This window comes from Callorhinchus milii, unplaced genomic scaffold (assembly GCF_018977255.1).
Source record: "Callorhinchus milii isolate IMCB2004 unplaced genomic scaffold, IMCB_Cmil_1.0 Scaffold30, whole genome shotgun sequence".
Classification (NCBI taxonomy): domain Eukaryota; kingdom Metazoa; phylum Chordata; class Chondrichthyes; order Chimaeriformes; family Callorhinchidae; genus Callorhinchus; species Callorhinchus milii.
In genome coordinates this window covers 1,990,980-2,009,561 of record NW_024704771.1, presented here as the reverse complement: position 1 = coordinate 2,009,561, position 18,582 = coordinate 1,990,980, and the positions used below count along the sequence as shown (strand labels likewise).

Genomic DNA, 18,582 nt, shown 5'->3' with positions numbered 1-18,582 from the left:
GTCCACGACTGTTTGTAGGAACAAGGTTGTGCACAATTGACTGCCGCGTTTCGCCCATAAAACATACAATCAATAAGACGCTATATCAAATGCAAGGATTATTATTATCTCCGGGTCAGTTATTTATTGGCTCCTCGATGCCTGTCCCCCAACAGCGATGTGCGTGCTGATAACTAACTGGCTTATCAATAGGAATTTCCAGCCTCCTCACCGCTGCAGACAGAGGCTGTTGAATGCAAATGTAGCATTGTGTCAAACTCCCCACGCCACCCCCACACAGGAGGATTCCACTAATCTGGGTGTAATAAGCCCTTCAAAAAAAAGAATTTGATCACTTAATCCACGACTGTCTGTGGGACGCTGCAGTGCACAATTGGCTGTTGCGTTTCGCAAACAAAATATACAGTCAATTCACTTTACAGTATATTCTGTGAAGCGCTTTGAGGCATCTTAAAGACGTGATAAGGCTCTGTATCAAATGCAAGGATTATTATTACTATTATTATTATTATTATTATTATCATCTTCCGCCCAGTACTTGCTACAATCAGGGATTCTGTTATTTTCTGTGAACGTTAATTCCACAATCACATCAGCACATGAACTTAAATGTATAGAGTTTGCTCAACACTTGGAGCATGTGTGAGTGTGTGTCAGTTACTGAACAAGACATATGAGCCAGTCTGCTGTACGTCTGCTAACTCTTATCTTAGTGTGTGTCAGGTACTGACCGATAGCCGTGAACCAGGCTCTGCACTTTTGGTGTGTGCGTGTGTGTGAGAGAGAGATACTGCGAGATGTGAGTCAGTTTACTTTACGCCTTACAGCGCCTTATCATGTCTTCGAGATGCCTCAAAGCGCTTCACATAATATACTGTAATAATAATAATAATCCTTGCATTTGATATAGCGCTTTTCACGTCGGGAGGACGTCCCAAAGCGCTTCACAGAACACACTGTAAAGTGAATTGACTGTATATTTTGTGGGTGAAACGCAGCAGCCAATTGCGCACAGCAGCGTCCCACAAACAGTCGCGGATTGAAGTGACCAATTTGTTATTATTATTTTTGAAGTAATTATTTCCCCTGGAAAAGTGATCCGCCAATTGACTAACAACTGGATTCCTACTTACTGCTGGGTAAATAGAAAAGTGGAGTAAAGAAACTTGCCTAACTTTTTGTCCTGGCCGGGAATCAAACCCAGGTCTCTCACTTGCAAGGCGAATGGTCTAACCATTGAGCTACAGGATTCCCAAGTTCCCTTAGGGTGACAGGGATTCCATTGGTTCAGCAATAGTGGGTCAGTTGGTGTGATGGTGGATCACTTTGTGGTGATGGTGGATTCTTCGGGTAGTGTAAGTTCTCACCTTCAAAGCCCTCCATAGTCTTGCTCCCCCCTACTTCTCCGACCTCCTAACCCCATATCAGCCTGTCCACTCCCTGCGCTCGGCGGTCCCCCGCACTTCCCAACCCACCATTGCCAGTCGGTCATTCAGCATCTCTGCCCCCACACTCTGGAACTCTATCCCGCAATCCCTCCACCTCACCCCCTATCTTACCTCTTTCAAGACCCGTCTCAAGACCCTCCCCTTCGACCATGCCTTCGGTCACCCTCCCACTCCCACCCAGTGCACTCCACGCCTCCTGATCCCAACCACCAGCATTAAAGTGAAATACTGGGAGCAATTCCATTTTGAGGTGAGTGGTGGGGGGGGAAGAGGGGGGTGTTCTGTGACAGTCAGTCAGGTCTCTGTGGGGGGGGGGGGGGGGGGGGAGCCTGTTGACATCCTGTCAGGAGGTGTTGGTTGAGATTTGACTTGAAATTTACAAGCAGTGTCAGTGTGGCTTCCTGCTCTGGCTGGACTCCAGGCTCAGGCTCAGTGGATAAATTGACACTTCGTTTAACGCCAGAAGCTTCAGGTAGGAAACAGCTTTCAAACACTGGTGAGTGGGGCTCGTATTGTGTTCTGTCACTGTTATCCTGTGACCAACATGCGGCAGCAAAGTATCACTAAACTAGAAACACATTACGTGTCAGTCTGGCTCAGACGACACACGGCAGCACTCTAACCTGGCGATCGGAAGGTTGTGAGTTCAAGCCCTACTTCAGGGACTTTGAGCTCACAGTTCAGACTGATGATGATAATAATAATAATAATCCTTGCAAATGATATAACGCCGCATTTATGGAGCCTTAGAACTTGCTGCCACGTTTGCCTCAAAAAAGATTGCCTTATTCGCAAAACATTCTTCCCTCTCCTCTGGTTTTCTCCAGTACCTCACCTGATGCTCGCAGGCTACTCGTGGAGTCCTGTATCTCATTGGTTAGAGCACTCGCCTCGCAAGCGAGAAGACCTGGGTTTGATTCCCGGGCAGGGCAAGTTACTCCCCACTCCTCTGTTTACCTAGCAGTAAGTATGAACGGGGTTGTTCCTACTGGGGATAATAATTCCTTCAAAAAAATAATTAATTGGTCACTCAATGCACGACTGCTTGTGGGACAGACTGTGTGCAATTGACTGCTGCGTTTTCGCCCACAAAATATACAGTGAATTCACTTTACAGTATATCCCGTGAAGCGCTTTATCAAACGCGAGGTTTATTCTCATCATTAAGGAGCCCTGGGTGATTGACGTCCCCTTCTTAGCGCAGAAGAACCTGAGACTCTGAATCACTTGACCGGGTGCTTCAGCTGAACTGACGTTGAAATAAAATAACAGCTCAAAGTGCGCCGCCTGCTTTCTTTGTTTTACACTCAGAGAGTCTGGTTACATTCCACTATTCCCTCCCTGGGATTCAGGCAAGCGGTTCAGGGAAACGTTAGCAGATGCCGTGGCCTGTGGTAGCTAAGTCTTATGTGGGTCTTGTTTATATTTTATTTGTGACCAATTAACACAATATACAGCCTGGACAGTCATTCCAGGCTTTGGTGGGTTTCAAGTGTGGACCAAGATGTTAGAAGTGGAATCTTTTCCAGCCAGAGTTAAGGACTCACCATAGGGCCCCCCTTCCCCATCCCGTAGAGGTAGCCAGGAGGAGAGCAAACACATTCTCTCCCCAACCCCGCAATCCCCACCACACCACACCACCTCCCTCCCCAACACCCACCCCCACCCCCCCCCTCCACCATCCCAGCAGTTTTCCAGGATGAGTTGCGAGGAAATGCTGGATAAGCTTGAAGCACTCTAACCAAGGAAAGAAACGTTCCTTCGTTCTTGCATTTGATACAGCGCCTTATCGTGTTGTCGAGACGTCTCAAAGAGCTTCACAGAATATACTGTAATAAGGTGGAGTGACCGTGTATTTTGTCGGTGAGACGCAGTGGCCAATTGCACTCAGCAGCGTCCCACAAACAGTCACGGATTGAGTGACCAAATTATCATTTTTTTTTGGAAGGAATTATTAGTCCTGGAAAAGCGATCCGCCAATCGACTAAGAACCGGGACCCTACTTACTGCTAGGCAATCAGAGGCGTGTGGAGTAAGGAAACTTGCCTACTGTTTTGCCCTGCCATGGAATCAAACCCAGGTCCTCCCACTTGCGAGGCAAGTGCTCTAACCACTGAGCTACAGGACTCCAAAGGGAGAAACTGTTTCCTCTGATGGGTGGGTCGGTAACCAGAGGACACAGATTTAAGATAATTGTCAAGAGAACCAGAGAGGAGATAAGGAGTTGTATATAATAACAGTTTACTATATAAACATAGTAAATATATAAACTTGTTTGTTTGTGTGTGTGTGAGTGACTGTGTGTATATTTGTGTGTGGAGACTGTGTGTTTGTGTATGTGACTGTGTGACTGTGTTTGTGTGTGAGACTGAGTGTGTGACTTTTTTGTGTATGTGACAGTGTGTGTGTGTGTGGTTTTACAATCTCCAATGCTATTGACTTATTGCAGGGTTTTGGCAGCTATGATGGAGTGGCTGTCAGATCACTGGGTGCCCATCTCTAAGGAGGACCTGCTGAAAACAGGCCCCTGAGACGGATGCTGCCATCAGCGTCATGTTGGAGGTGGCGCAGACCGAGCTGAGGGAGGATGTGGGTAGTTACGCAATACAATACAGAATCACATCCAAGGTGTGGAGTCCTGTAGCACAGTGGTTAGAGCACTCGCCTCGCAAGCGAGAGGAACTGGGTTCGATTCCTGGCAGGTGAGGGTGAAACCTTGGGCAAGTTTCCTTACTCCACACGTCTGATAATAATCCCTCAAGAAAAAAAATAAAATAATAATTTGGTCACTCAACCCATGACTGTTTGTGGGACGCTGCTGTGCGCAATTGGCTGCCATGTTTCGCCGACAAAATATACAGTCAATTTGCTTTACAGTGTATTCTGTGAAGCACTTTGAGGTGTCTGCAAGTTGAAATACGCTATATCAGGTACAAGGATTGTTTATTACTTATTAAGGCGCTGGACAGTCAGGGATTTGGATCCAAGCTGGGGGTGGGGGAATGGGATGTGGGATTGGAGGGTAGGAGCGTAGCCAAAGGCACAATCGAAGAGGAGTGTCTTGAGATGTGATCTGAAAGCAGGGTTGTCACCCCCACATCCCCTCCCAATCCCCTTAGATTTACACGTTACGGCCAGCTCTTATCTTAACATTACTGTTCTTCCCTCCCCTGCTGCTCTTACTTCTTTTGCCGCTGTTCAAAGCTGTCAGTAAATGTTCAGGCCAATACTTTGCATCAAAGTTCAAAGTTACTTTTAACTAATAATAATAATCCTTGCATTCGATACAGCGCCTCATCACGTCAACAATACCTCTCAAAGCGCTTCACAGGATATATTGTAAAATGAATTGTCCGTAGATTTTGTGGGCGAAGGCATGATGGAAGAGGAATGTCTTTAGATGGGACTTGAAGGCAAGAGACGGGCTGAGGCAGAGGGATTGCTTTTCCAGAGTGTGGGGGCAGAGATGCTGGATTCCCAGTTGTCAATGGTGGGGCAGGAAGTGCGGAGGGACCTGAAACAGACGATATCCGCAAAGCGGGAGCTCTATTTCCCAGTAGAGGCCTGGAACAGTGTTGGTGCTGTCACTCACAGAGCCCCGAAGTAATACTCAGCTGCTACTCACTCACAGAGCCCTGGAGTACAGAGCTCCCATCTCAGGTGTCAGACCACCAGGCTTACCACAGAGAGCTTGGCTCTGCTTCCCATTCACTGTGTCTGACAGACTGATTTACTGCACATTTCCCTGGAGCTCTGTACTCATGTGAATAAAATACAGCACCACTGCTTGGATAGTGTAGCTCGGGGGTTAGAGCACTCGCCTCACAAGCGAGAGACCTGGGTTCAATTCCCGGGAAAGAAATGAAATGTTGGGCAAGTTTTCTTACTCCACACGCATCCGTTTACCCAGCCATGAGTAGGAACCTGGTTGTTAGTTGATTGTCGGATCGCTTTTCTGGGGGTAATAATCCCTTCAAAAAAAATAAATAAATTGTTCACTCAATCCACAACTGTTTGTGGAAGGCAGCTGTGCGCAATTGGCTGTGGCGTTTAGCCCACAAAATATACAGTCGATTCACTTGACAGTATATTCCGTTAGTGCTTTGAGACGTCAACAACAAAATTACATTTGTAAAGCGCCTTTCATGTCAGGAGGACGTCCCAAGGCTCTGAACAGCCAAAAGTGCCCGAACGCACGACTTTGAGACGTCTCAAAGACTTGATAAGGCGCTCTATCAAATGCAAAGATTATAATTTGTGCGGTGTGTTTCTCTCTTGGCTTCTCCTGTAGCAGTTGTCCAGGTTTTCCTTATCCTTCCTGTTACATGCTTTCTGTAGCTCAGCGAGGACTCCCATGAGCAGCCCGTGTGGAGCAGTGTTTACACGGCTGAGAGCAAAGCCCAGTCAGGTCAGGCTCTGGGATGTTATTGCACATCTGGAGAGCGTGGAGAGCAGCTGGTCTGAGAAACCTGAAGTGCGTTGTCATCACTCAATAAATTATCCGCCCACTAACTACTGTTTATTTTACTCTGCACAGGCCCCACTGTTCATGCATTGCTAAGGAACTCATACCTTGCTAGTACCCCTTCTCACTCTCTTCCCCAAGTGCTCCCTTGCTCTCACTCACAAATATTCTCTTTCTCACATCAGGGGTAATAGACAGAGGGAAAATGGTCACTCAAGGAGGGTGATCAAAGGCGCGGTCGAAGAGGAGGGTCTTGAAGGTGGCGAGGGAGGGGATGAGGTGTAGGGACTGCGGGATGGAGTTCTAGAGGGCGAGGACAGAGTGGCTGAGGGCCTGACCGCCAATGGTGTGGAAGGCCGGGCGAGGCGGGGGCCGCGAAGCAGCCTGGAGCCTGCTGAGCGGAGAGAGAGAGCAGGTCTGTAGGGGGTCTGGTTAGGGTAAACCTGGCAACTGATGCAGGAGAAATACAAACAATATTATTATTATTATTATTATTATTATGTGGAAGGGAGTCCAGCACTTAATCTACACCCGTCACTGAACAAGATGGCGATGGTCAGGAGGCTGGGTTCACGAGGCGCCTGGGGCCGACTGTAGCTGTGGCTGTGGGTGGGACATCGGGAGCCCTGGGGCTCGAGGTCGAGGTCTCCTGCGGCCGGGGAGCCTGGAATGGAGTCGGAGATGGAGGCGACCCTACCTGGGATTAAGGCCCGAGGCGCCCGGAGCGGAGCTGCGACTCGAATCGCGTTCAGAGCCGGCGCCTGGAGCGGATTCAGCGGCGAGCAGGACCCGCGCCGAGGCCCACTCGAGGTCTGAGGACTTCCCCGGTGAGGAGCTTGATGCCCCAGCATCACATACTGTCCGTGGAAAAAAAATTCCTCCCTCTCCACTGCCCTGGAGTCATCTGAACTCCATCACCTCTGGCCCTCCCTGACTGATCTCCCCTCCTCGTTCTCTTTTCTCCACAACTGCCTCCCCTCCATTCTGGACTACCTTGCCCCCCCTCACCTCCTGAGCTGCCTCATACTCCCGTAACCCTCTGGTTCACCAGCCATCTCCGTTCCCTCAAGGCACAAGTGTGAGCTGCCAAACGCGCCTGGACCAAATCCAAACTAATGGTCCATTGGCAGATTTGGCTTCACCACACCAAGGCCTACCGCTGCACTCTTGCCTCCGCCAAATCCTCCTTCTACTCCAAGGTTATCTTGGAAGCAAAGGACAACCCCCGGCTTCTCTTTTCCACCACAAATCATCTCCTTCATCCACCTTCTCACGCTTGCCCATCCTCTCCTCAAACTCCAACTGTGAGGACATGCTGGACTTCCTCGAATCCAAAATCAAGGGAATACGCTCAGCCACCTCTGCCCTCTCCACCGCCACCCCCACATCACCTCTCCCTCGTGACCCACACATCCCCCCCCCCATACTCCTTTGACCCTATCTCTCCCTCCTCCCTCACCGTCATCATTCGCAAACTCAAGCCCACCACCTGCTCCCTCGATCCCATCCCCACTTCTCTCCTCATCCCCCAGCTCCACCTTCTGGCCCCTCTCTTGTCTGATGTCATCAACCTCTCCATGTCCATCGGTTCAATTCCCATCCCTCTAAAAACAGCCATCATCACACCCCCATCGTGAAAAAACCTTCCCTGGACCATCCCTCCTCTCCAGCTACCGCCCCATCTCTAAACTCCCATTCCTCTCCAAGGTGCTTGAATGAGTTGTCGCTTCCCAGCTTCGCTCCTTTCTTGCCATTCCTTTTTTGAACCCCTCCAATCCGGCTTCCACACTGCCCACAGTACAGAAACAGCCCTGGTCAAAGTCACTAATGACATTCTGAACATTTGTCATCAGGGCTCCCTCTGCCTCCTTGTCCTCCTCGACCTCTCTGCCGCCTTCGACACTGTCGACCACTCCATCCTCATACACCACCTCTCCGCTTTGTTCAATCTTTATGGACCTGCCCTTGCTGGTTTGATTCCTTTCTCTCTCACTGTCTCCACTTTGTTGGGTGGTGGAGTGGGGGTAAGCAGCTCGTAGAGGTGGGGAGGTGCGAGGGAATGAAGTGATTTGAAGGTGAGTATCTTGAAGTCGATCTATTGGGAGATTGGATACGCTGGAGCATGAGCCTGGACTGTGAGGTCAGAGTTCCCATGTGGGGCTTGAATCTACCAATCTTCTGACCCATAGGTAAGAGTGGGACTTCAACTGAGCCAGCGACTATCGGCTCAAATGGAGTGGTCCTAACAGATTGTTCACACAGTCTACACCCCAGGTCCACACTATCACTCTTAGAATGTTAGAACTATACAGGAGGCCATTCGGCCCATCGTGTCTGTGCCGGATCTTTGAAAGGCCTATCCAAATTAATCCCACTTCTCCGCGCTCTTCCCATAGCTCTGAAAAAATTCCTATATATCTATCTACTTCTCTCGTAAAAGCTGTTATCGAATCAGCTTCCACCACTCTTTCAGGCAATGCATTCCAGATCCGAACAACTCGCCTTGTGAAAACATTTCTCCTCATCTCCCCTCTGTTTCTTTTGACAACTATTTTAAATCTGTGCCCTTGGGTTACTGACCCACCAACCAGTGGAAACAATTTCTCTCTGTTCACGCTGTTGAATCCCCTCATAATTTTGAATACCACTATTAATTCTTCCCGTAATCTTTTCTGCTCCAAGGAGAATTATCCTAGCTTCTCATAACTCAGTCCCTCATTCCTGATACCATCCTGGTTAATCTCCTTTGTACCCTCTCCAAAGCCTTGACATGCTTCTTAATGTGTGGTGCTCAGAACTGAACAGTCTCTAGCTGAGTCCTAACCACTAACATCTGGTCTGTGAAGAGAGGCAAAGCTAAAATCCCTTTGTTTTGGTTTGGGATTATCTTAGTGATTTTTATGTATATTGCGGGCAGGAGTGAGGGAGACACGGTGTGTGGTCTCTAGATCAGGGCACGTATCTTTCAATACAATACAATATTATATTTGTAAAGTGCCTTTCATATTGGGAGGACATCCCAAGGCACTGGATAGTCAGGTATCCGCACCCAAGCTAGTGGTTGGGATCAGGAGGGATGCACAGTGGGGAAAGTAGGGGTACGAGGGTGACCGAAGGCATGGTCGAAGAGGAGGGTCTTAAAGGAGGCAAGACTGGGAACAAGGTGAAAGGATTGCGGGATGGAGTTCCAATGATTGAAGGCAGAGTGGATGAAGGCTCACCCGCCAATGGTGGGGGGGACAAGACGGGTGACATGAAGCAGGCTTAGGAAGTCAGAGGGATGGGGGGGACCGAGGCCATGGAGGGCTTTGAATATGAGAACCAGGATTTTGAACCTTATTCTCTGTGTGATGGGAAGCCAGTGGAGTTGGGTGAAGATGGGGATGATAGGGTCGTGGAGCCTGGTGCAGGAGAGGACACAATCTGCAGAGTTCTGGATAATCTGTGGATGTGATCTTGGGATGTAAATGTTGAAAGGAGGGCTGTGGTGTTAGAATTAGAAGTCCTGCCATCTCTCACTGGGAGGCTTCTACTAATGACTGATAGACAATTGAATGAGATAACAGGATGCAACCATCAAGGGTGGGGCGGGAAGTGCGAGGGACCTGGAACAGGCTGCGTGTGATTCAGATACACTTTCAATTGCCTGGAGGAATCGACGCACAATGGGAAAACTCACTGAGCCATTGGGGAGCTCAGATCAATGTTTTCAGGTCCTCAGCAATAATAATCCTTGCATTTGATACAGCACCTTATCAAGTCTTCGAGACGTCTCAAAGCGCTTCACAGACTATACTCTCAAGTGACTTGACTTGTGGGCAAAATGCGGCAGCCGATTGTGCACAGCAGCGTCCAACAAACAGTTGCGGATTGAACTGTCCAATTTATTATTTTTTTTGTTTTGTTTATTATAGTGCAGCATGCGCTTTGCACGCAGAAGTGAATTGTGTTTTTTTCCTTCATGCATAACTTCCTGGATATAACGGGCTGTCCCAGGCCGAGGATTAAAGAATGGAAAATTTAATTTGAAAAAAATAATGCGGTGATTGTTTGCCGTGCAAATGGTGCTGTTTAATGTGTTCTGGGAATTCCAGGTCCAGGAAAACATTTGCTGCCAGAAGCTGTTCCACTCCATTATCCAGCACCAACCACCCTGTGTTGTAAATAATAATATTAATAGAATATGTATAATTCTATTAATAATAATAATGAATCCTTGCATTTGATATAATGCCTTATCATTGAGACGTCTCAAAGCTCTTCACAGAATATACTGTAAAGTGAATTGACTGCATATTTTGTTGGCACCGCCAGGAAGACGTCTCAAAACTGCTTCACAGGATTTTCTGTAGTGACTATTTGCAGGGAAATAAGAACATAAGAAATGCTAGATGAAAGAAAGCCCAAGGTCCATCTAGTTCGCCTTCCACCTTCCTGGTGGTCACTTGCACACAAACTACCCCTGTACTATATCCCATAATGTTATTTCCTAAAAGAAAACTATCTAATCTGTGTTTGAAGGAATCAACACTTCCTGCTTCAACCGTCTCCCTGGGGAGCCTGTTCCACAGGTTCACTGTTCACTCACTGAAATAGTGTTTTAGTAGATTGGTTCTGAATTTACCCCCTTATGCAGCCGACCATTAAGTAAATGGCCAATTTATACCTGGGTTTTGTTGTGACCCTTAGAGCTGTACGTTGTTGCCTGAGTCTCAGAGACACATACTGCCTGTTTCTGAGGTTGCCCCCTCCACCCTCTTGAGTTACTTGAAGTCCTGTAGCTCAGTGGTTAGAGCACTTGCCTCACAGGCAAGAGGACCTGGGTTTGATTCCCGGGCAGGTCGAAACATTGGGCAAGTTTCCTTATTCCACACACACACGCCTCTGCTTACCCAGCATAAATAGGTTGTTAGTCAATTGGCGGATTGCTTTACTGGGGGTAATAATACCTTCAAAAAAATAAATTAAAGTATAATAATAATAAAATGGTCACTTCAATCCACGACTGTTTGTGGGGCACTCACCTCGCAAACAAAAGTAACTGGGTTTGACTCCAGTGCAGGGCGAAACTTTGAGCAAGTTTCCTTACTCCACACGTCTCTGTTACCCAGCAGTAGGAATCTGGTTGTTAGTCGATTGAATGATTGTTTTTCCGGGAATAATAATTTCTTCAATAAAGCAATAATGATAATAATAATAAAATTGATCACTTCAATCCACGGCACTATTGTGGGACACTGCTGTGTGCATTTGACTGCCGCGTTTCACCTACAAAATATAGTCAATTGACTTTACAATATAATCTGTGAAGCGGTTTGAGACGTCAGGAGGGTGACCGTCCGATGGCTCGATCGAAGAGTTTTGAAACACGCTTTGAAAGTAATAAGGGAATGGGTGAGGCAAAGGAACTGTGGGATGGAGTTCCATAGGGTGGGGCAGATGGGCTGTAGGCCCAACAACCAGGTTCCTACTGACTGCTAGGTAGACAGAGGTGTGTGGAGTAAGAAAACTTGCCCAACATTTTGCCCTGACTGGAATCAAACCCAGGTCCTCTCACTTGCGAGGCTCTAACCACTGAGCTAGAGGACTCCACAATTGTGAGAGGCATTGGGATTAAAAGATCTAAAAATTTTATAAACTGGTGGAACAGACTTCCTAGGTTGAATGATCCCCTGTTCCTAAGTAAGGTTGACCCTCCAGCCTCGAGGTAACATTTTTATTTCCGTTCTCCTCTTTTCCAACTGTGGAATTTTTACTTTAATATTTAAAAGTCAAACATCATAAATTGGAGGTTTGTTGGGGAAATACAGCAGTGTCTATAAACATCCACATCCTGTACTGTTGATCATGATCCCTCTCGGAGCCTGGCAGTAAATGAACGCACAGACTAACAATAAACCCTAGCACATTGTTAACCTTTGTGTGTTATAGATTTGCCACTGCAGACTCGTCAAAAGGTTTGTATTACAGTTCAACCTATTTATTTTCTAACAAACCCTAGCAGTTTATCCGTCTCAAGACAGCAACGTTTCTTCATACGTTGCTTGTAACAAGCACACCACAGATTGGACATCACTGAGCCCATCCAGCGCTGCGAATTACAACACAGGGCCCAAGCTAGCAAGGCATCATTCAGCCCCTTGAGCCTGTTGCACCATTTTATTAGATCTTGAATGAGGTGATGCATTGTACGGCTACCTCAGCAGAGAGCTGGCACTGGGGCAATCAGCTCGTTGGCCTTCTCTCCGTTGCAAAGTTCTATAAAGGGGGAATCAGCAGCTTGAATGGGTTACCAGGAAGGCTGGTTGAGGCCTGGACTCTTTTAAAAACAACCTAATAATGATAATAATAATCCTTGCATTTGATATAGCGTTTTTCACACCTTCTAGACGTCTCAAAGCGCTTCACAGAATAGGCTGTAAAGTGAATTAACTGTATTTTTATGGGCAAAATGCAGCAGCCAACTGCACACAGCAGCGTCTCACAAACAGCCGTGGATTGAAATGACTAATTTAGTATTTTTTTTCTTGAGGGATTATTATCAGGGCTTGTGGAGCAAGATTTCACTCTGCCGGGAATCGAACCCAGGTCTCTCACCTTGCAAAGTTTGCAACTTGGTGGTGCGATGGGAAGACAACTGCAAACGACATTTACCCGGTGCCTTTCACCTCGGGAGGACATCCTGAGGTGCTGCACAGTCAGAGATTTGGACCCGAGCTGGGCCTTGGGAGGGGGCGAGGCGGAGGGAATGTGGGATGGAGTTCTAGAGGTTGGGGGCAGAGAGGCTGAAGGCCCGCCTGCCGATGGTGGGGCGAGCGAGACGGGGGGGATGTGAAGCAGCCCAGAGCCCGCTGGGTGGAGGCAGCGGGCAGGTTGGTAGGGGCAGGTGATTTTGGAAGAAGGAACTTCATCAGAAGCTCATGATCCTGGGAATAAAGGATTTGTGGGGATGAGTGACAATCGGCTCAATTAAGAGGAGATGCAAACTGTGAGAGGCGATTGAATGGCTGAGCTGGAGGGCAGGAAGCATGAAGCAAGCAGGGGCCCTGAGGCAAAACAGTCAGCTCCTTGTTAGTGAATTTGGGATTAAACCCCCACATCCTCACGCCCAGGATCGACTTCGCTAACTCCAGACTTCCCAGCTCTTCCCTCCACAAACTGCAGATTATTCAGAAGTCTGCAGCTCATGTCCTCTCCCGTACCAAGCTCCGTGACCTTTTCACCCACAGCCTCACCCGGCTCCACTGGCTCCTTACACCTCCCAGAGCAGAGGTAGGGAGAGCTTTACCTTTGAAGCCCTCCCTACCTCTGCGACCTATGAATGACAGCAATCTGTCCACTCGGTGGGCAGTGGTCTCCTCTACTGGTTGTCAAACCTTTAGCTTTTTTGCCCCACCCTCTGGAACTCCATCCTGGAATCTCTCTGCCTCTCCCCACCCCTGCCTCCTTGAAAGCCTGTCTCAAGACAACAACAACAAATTTTATTTACATGGCGCCTTTCACATCAGGAGGACGTCCCAAGGTGCTGGACCGTCAGGGATCCGCACCCGAGCTGGTGGTTGGGATCAGGAGGGGTGGAGGGCAGGGAGGGTAGGGGTAGGAGGGTGACCAAAAGCATGGTCGAAGAAGACGGATCTTGAGAGTGGTCTTGAAGGTGCAAGGGAGGGGGTGAGGCGGAGGGACTGTGGGATGGAGTTCCAAAGGATGGGGGCAGAGAGGCTGAAGACCCTACTACCGAAGGTGGGGCGAGCGAGGCGGGGGACGTGAAGCAGCCCAGAGCCCGCTGAGTGGAGGGAGCGGGCAGGTTGGTAGGGGGTGAGGAGGCTGAACCCTCTCCACCTCTTTTGATTCCAATCCCCAGCTCAGGACTGAACCATCGATTGCCCAGCATCTGGAGACATCCTTCTGAAGTGAAAGGCGATGGCTATAAATGTAATTTGTTGTTGTTGGTTTACCAGGGGTGGGGTTCACGCAGAACTACTGGACACCTGCGGCCTCCTCTTTCATCACTTTTCCCACCCGAGGACGGAGGATTCCATAAAATAGATTTTTAAGCCCTCAGAACATTGCTCTGTGTTCTCCGCGGCCTGGGAGAAACTGCAGCGATCACCAGTAGGCGGCACTGGAGGATTGTGTTCTCTGTGACTGACGCTCGCTCCATTTTTATCCTTTTGAGCTCTGTAGCTCAGTGGTTAGAGCTCTTGCCTCGCAAGCAAGAGGACCTGGTTTCGATTCCGGGCAGAGCGAAACAGTGAGTGAGCAAGTTTCCTTACTCCACACGCCTCTGTTTACCCAGCAGTGAATAGGAACCTGGTTGTTAGTGGATTGGCAGAATGCTTTTGTGGGGATAACAATCCATTCAAAATAAAAGAATTAAAAGAAAATCTGGTCACTTCATCCACGACTGTTTGTGGGACACTGCTGTGCCAATTGGCTGCTGCGTTTCGCCCACAAAACATAACAGTCAATTCACTTTACAGTATATTCTGCGAAGTGTTTTGAGATCTATTGAAGACGTGATGAGGCGCACAATCAAATGCAAGGATTAGCATTACTGTGGAGATCGCAGAAGGAAGCTTTCAACACACAACTGGCAAAAAACAGTCAGCTCCTTGTTAGTGAATTTGGGATTAATCTGCAGTCAGCATTCACCTCCAACCAACTTCTGCTTTGTTGCCGGCTTTTACGACAAAGCTCACTCTGACTTGTGTGGCTCTGACCTTGCCACTGCTGGTGCCTTCAACCTTGCCACTGATATCCCTCAGGTTCAGGCTCCTCTTGTGAAAATAAATCTGGTAAACTGTACAAAGCCTCCAGACCGCAATACAGTTTAATTAGTCGAATGGCAACAATTTGTACTTATACAGTGCCTTTCTTGTGCTTCATGTTTCCCGACATGAAAGGTGCTATACAAATCTACTATAGTCAATTCACTTTACAGTATATTCTGTGAAGCGCTTTGAGACGTCCTGAAGACGTGATAAGGCACTATACCAAAAGCAAGGATTATTATTATTTATTATTAAGTGAGTGTGAGAGGCAACGTGAAAGAGACAGCAGCGGGAAAAGACTGACAGAATCACATAATAATACTTGAATTTGATATAACACTCTTATATTATTATATAATATACAGTGTTGCAGCATCTCAAAGTGCTTCATAAGATATATTTTTGCCCATAAAATAGTCAATTCACTTCAGTATATTCTGTGAAGCACTTTGAGACGCCTTGAAGATGTGACAGTGCGCTATTTGAAATACAAGGATTATTATTATTATGTAATGTCCACCAGGACAGGCAGACTTATAGTTATACGGAGAAAGAAGGAGTGGGGATGAGGCGGAGAGATTGCGGGATAGAGTACCAGAGTGTGGGGGCAGAGATGCTGAATGCCTGACCGTCAATGGTAGGGCGGGAAGTGCGGGGGTCCTGAAACAGGCGAGTGTCCGGCAAACGGAGGGAGCGGACAGACTGATATGGGGTCAGGAGGCTGTCAAATAAACATCAGTGCAGCGACTCAGTCACTTAGAAAAGAAAGGACACCTTTTTTTATTGATCTGTCCCCAAATATAAATTACAAAAAATATACAACTTTACACTAACAAGGGTGATGTGTGGTGAGGGGGGGGGTTCACACTGGAATCTCATACAGAAAGACACAGAATATCTGTCTGATATCAGCAGCTCCCTCCCACACCCATTACATAGCACCAATAGTCAGGGTTTCCGGGAACATCCCTGGTCCCCTGAGGGTGAGGTCTGTTGTTCCCGGGGGTTGATACTGTCTCATTGCTCGGTCTGTCACTGAGGGACGACATCCCGTCGCTAGTTTCCATCCCGACAGGTACCTGTGGGAAAGAGGGATGAGAAGCAATGAATGAAGTGGGCACAGAAAGTTTAATAATAATAAGAATAAGAATCCTTACATTTGGTACAGCGCCTTTTCATGTCTTTGAGACGTCTCTAAGCACTTCACAGAATAGACTGTCAAGGGAATTGACTGTATATTTTGTGGGCGCTGCAGTGTCTCACAGACAGCCGTGGATTGAAGTGACCAATTTTATTATCATTATTTTATTGAAGTTATTATTGTCCCCGGAAAAACGGTCCGTCAATTGACTAACAACTGAGTTCATACTTACTGCTAGGTAAACAGAGGCGTGTGGAGTAATGAAACTTACATAACATTTTGCCCTGCTCGGGATTTGAACCCAGATCCTCTCGCTTGCGAGGCGAGTGCTCTAATCACTGAGCTACAGGACTCCAAGCAATGAATGAAGTGGTCACAGGAAAACAGCAGCCTTTTCAACCAGTCATAGAGAGGGTCAGTTAACAGTATCTCCACCGGTATCTCATTAGTGCATAGAATCATAGGATCCTACAGCAGAGAAGGAGGCCATTTGGCCCATCGTGCCTATGCCGGCTCTCTGAAACAACGATCCAGTTAGTTCCATTCCCCATTCTTACCCCAATAGCCCTGCAAATGTTTCCTTTTCAAATACCTATTCCAATTACTTTTGAAACCTACTATTAATCTTCTAACACCACCCTTGCAGGCAGTGAATTCCAGTTGATGAGCCCTGAAAAGCATCACAGTAATAATAGTAATAATGATAATAATAATAATCCTTGTATTTGATATAGCATCTTATTAAGTCTTCGAGATGTCTCAAAGCACTTCACAGAATATACTGTGAATGGACTGAATATTTTGTGGGCAAAATGTAGCATTAAAGGTCTGAAATACCCTCTTGAACACACACACACACAAACACACATTGAATCCGCAAAGCACAATCCACCTAATTGGCACTCACAGGAGTCAGACAGCCTCTCTTCGAGGAACGCGATCTGTTCGCTGAGAGAGTCGATGCGATCCAGCTGCTGGAACTGGGAGATTAAATTCCGGGTGTTCTCCAAGCTCATGGGATCATCCAAGTCCGTCTCATCAGAGGCCGTCAAGATCAGCTTCTGGAATGTGTTGAGAGTCCAGTCCATCTTCTGTAAACACAGCAAATAATATAGACTGCTATACTTTTCACCAAGTAGGGGCAACGTCTCAAAGTGCATCACGACAGCTTGCACTAATGCAGAGCCTTTTTCAAGTAGAAGCAACTTTTTAAAATGCTTCACCACCATCTGCACTTATACAGTGGTGTCCTGTAGCTCATTGGTTAGAGCTCTCGCCTTGCAAGCGAGAGGACCTGGGTTCGATTCCCGAGCAGGGCGAAATGTTGGGCAAGTTTCCTTACTCCATACGCCTCTGTTTACCCAGCAGTAAGTGGGAACCCGGGTGTTAGTCGATTGGCGGATCGCTTTTCTGGGGGTAATAATTCCTTCAAAAAAAAATAATTGGTCACTTCAATCCACAACTGTTTATGGGACGCTGCAGTGCGCAATTGGCTGCCATGTTTACATTATATTCTGTGAAGCGCTTTGAAACATTGCGAAGACATGATAAGGCACTACAGCAAATCCAAGCATTATTATTATTTCAGGGCCTTTCACACATAGGGTCAAGGTTTCTGGGGGCTTCATAGCAACATGCACCCATATAGCAACTTTTTAGATGTAGGGTGAACGGTTTGAAATGTTTCACATAAATAATGGGGAATATTCAACGGGGGAGAGTGTGTCAGCCTGGCTCAGGGGCAGCTTCTCAGCTGAGTCAGAAGCCCCCATGTTGGGATTTGGAATCACACAGTCTAAGCTGACGCTCCAATGCAGTGCTGGTGGATGTGTTGTATTGTCAGAGGTGCTGTCATTCAGATAATATGATAATAATCCTTGCATTTGATATAGCGCTTTTCACGTTTTCTAGATGTCTCAAAGCGCTTCACAGAATATACTGTAAAGTGAATTGACTGTATATTTGTAGGTGAACGCGGCAGCCAATTGCGCACAGCAATGTCCCACAAACAGTCATGGATTGAAAATGACCAATTTATTATTGTTTTGTTTTTTTGGAGGGATTATTATTAGGCTCTGTGTGGAGTAAGGAAACTTGCCCAAGGTTTGGCCCTCTGCCTGGAATTGAACTCAGGTCTCTCACTTGCAAAGCGAGTGCTCTAACCACTGAACTACAGGACTCCCGATGAGACATGAAATCGAGGTCCCGTCTGTCTGTTTAGGTGGACGTTAAAGATCTCCCGCGGCGCTACTCAAAAAGAGTTTCTTTCTCCCGGTGTCCTGGCCAAGAAACCCCCAATCCCCCGCTCCACAACTGTTTGTGGAGTTAATAATAATAATAATAATAATCCTTGCATTTGATATAGCACCTTCTTACGTCTTTGAGATGTCTCAAAGCGCTTCACAGGATACACTGTAAAGTGTAATAACTGTGTGTTTTGTGGGAGAAATGCGGTAGCCAGTTGCGCCCAGCGACGTCCCACAAACTGTCGTGGATTGAGTGACCGCATTATCATATATATATTTTTGAAGTGACTTATTACCCTCAACAAAGCGATCTGCTGATAGACTAAGAAGCGTGTTCCTACTTACTGCCAAGGAAACAGGCGCCCCTGCGTGTGTGTGGAGTAAGAAAACTTGCCCGATGTTTCGCTCTGCGCTGCCCTGCCGGGAATCGAACCCAGTTCCTCTCGCTCTCTCGCAAGGTGAGCGCTCTAACTGCTACACTACTAGTAGACAATTGGTAGGTGTGCGCGGG

General features: G+C 47.4%; 1 protein-coding gene across 3 annotated transcripts in view; it reads right to left on the bottom strand.

The window, feature by feature from the left end:
* Positions 1-15,443: 15,443 nt before the first annotated feature.
* The window catches only part of egfl7 (EGF-like-domain, multiple 7), a 38,837-nt gene continuing 35,698 nt past the window's right edge, over positions 15,444-18,582 (bottom strand). For all 3 annotated transcript variants that reach the window (XM_042344839.1, XM_042344841.1, XM_042344840.1), the window contains 2 exons: positions 16,733-16,916; positions 15,444-15,763 (listed from right to left, as the gene is read on the bottom strand). In XM_042344839.1, coding sequence (XP_042200773.1) covers positions 15,741-15,763; positions 16,733-16,916 — 207 coding nt within the window. In that variant the 3' untranslated portion in view covers positions 15,444-15,740. The remainder of the gene's footprint in view (positions 15,764-16,732; positions 16,917-18,582) is intronic.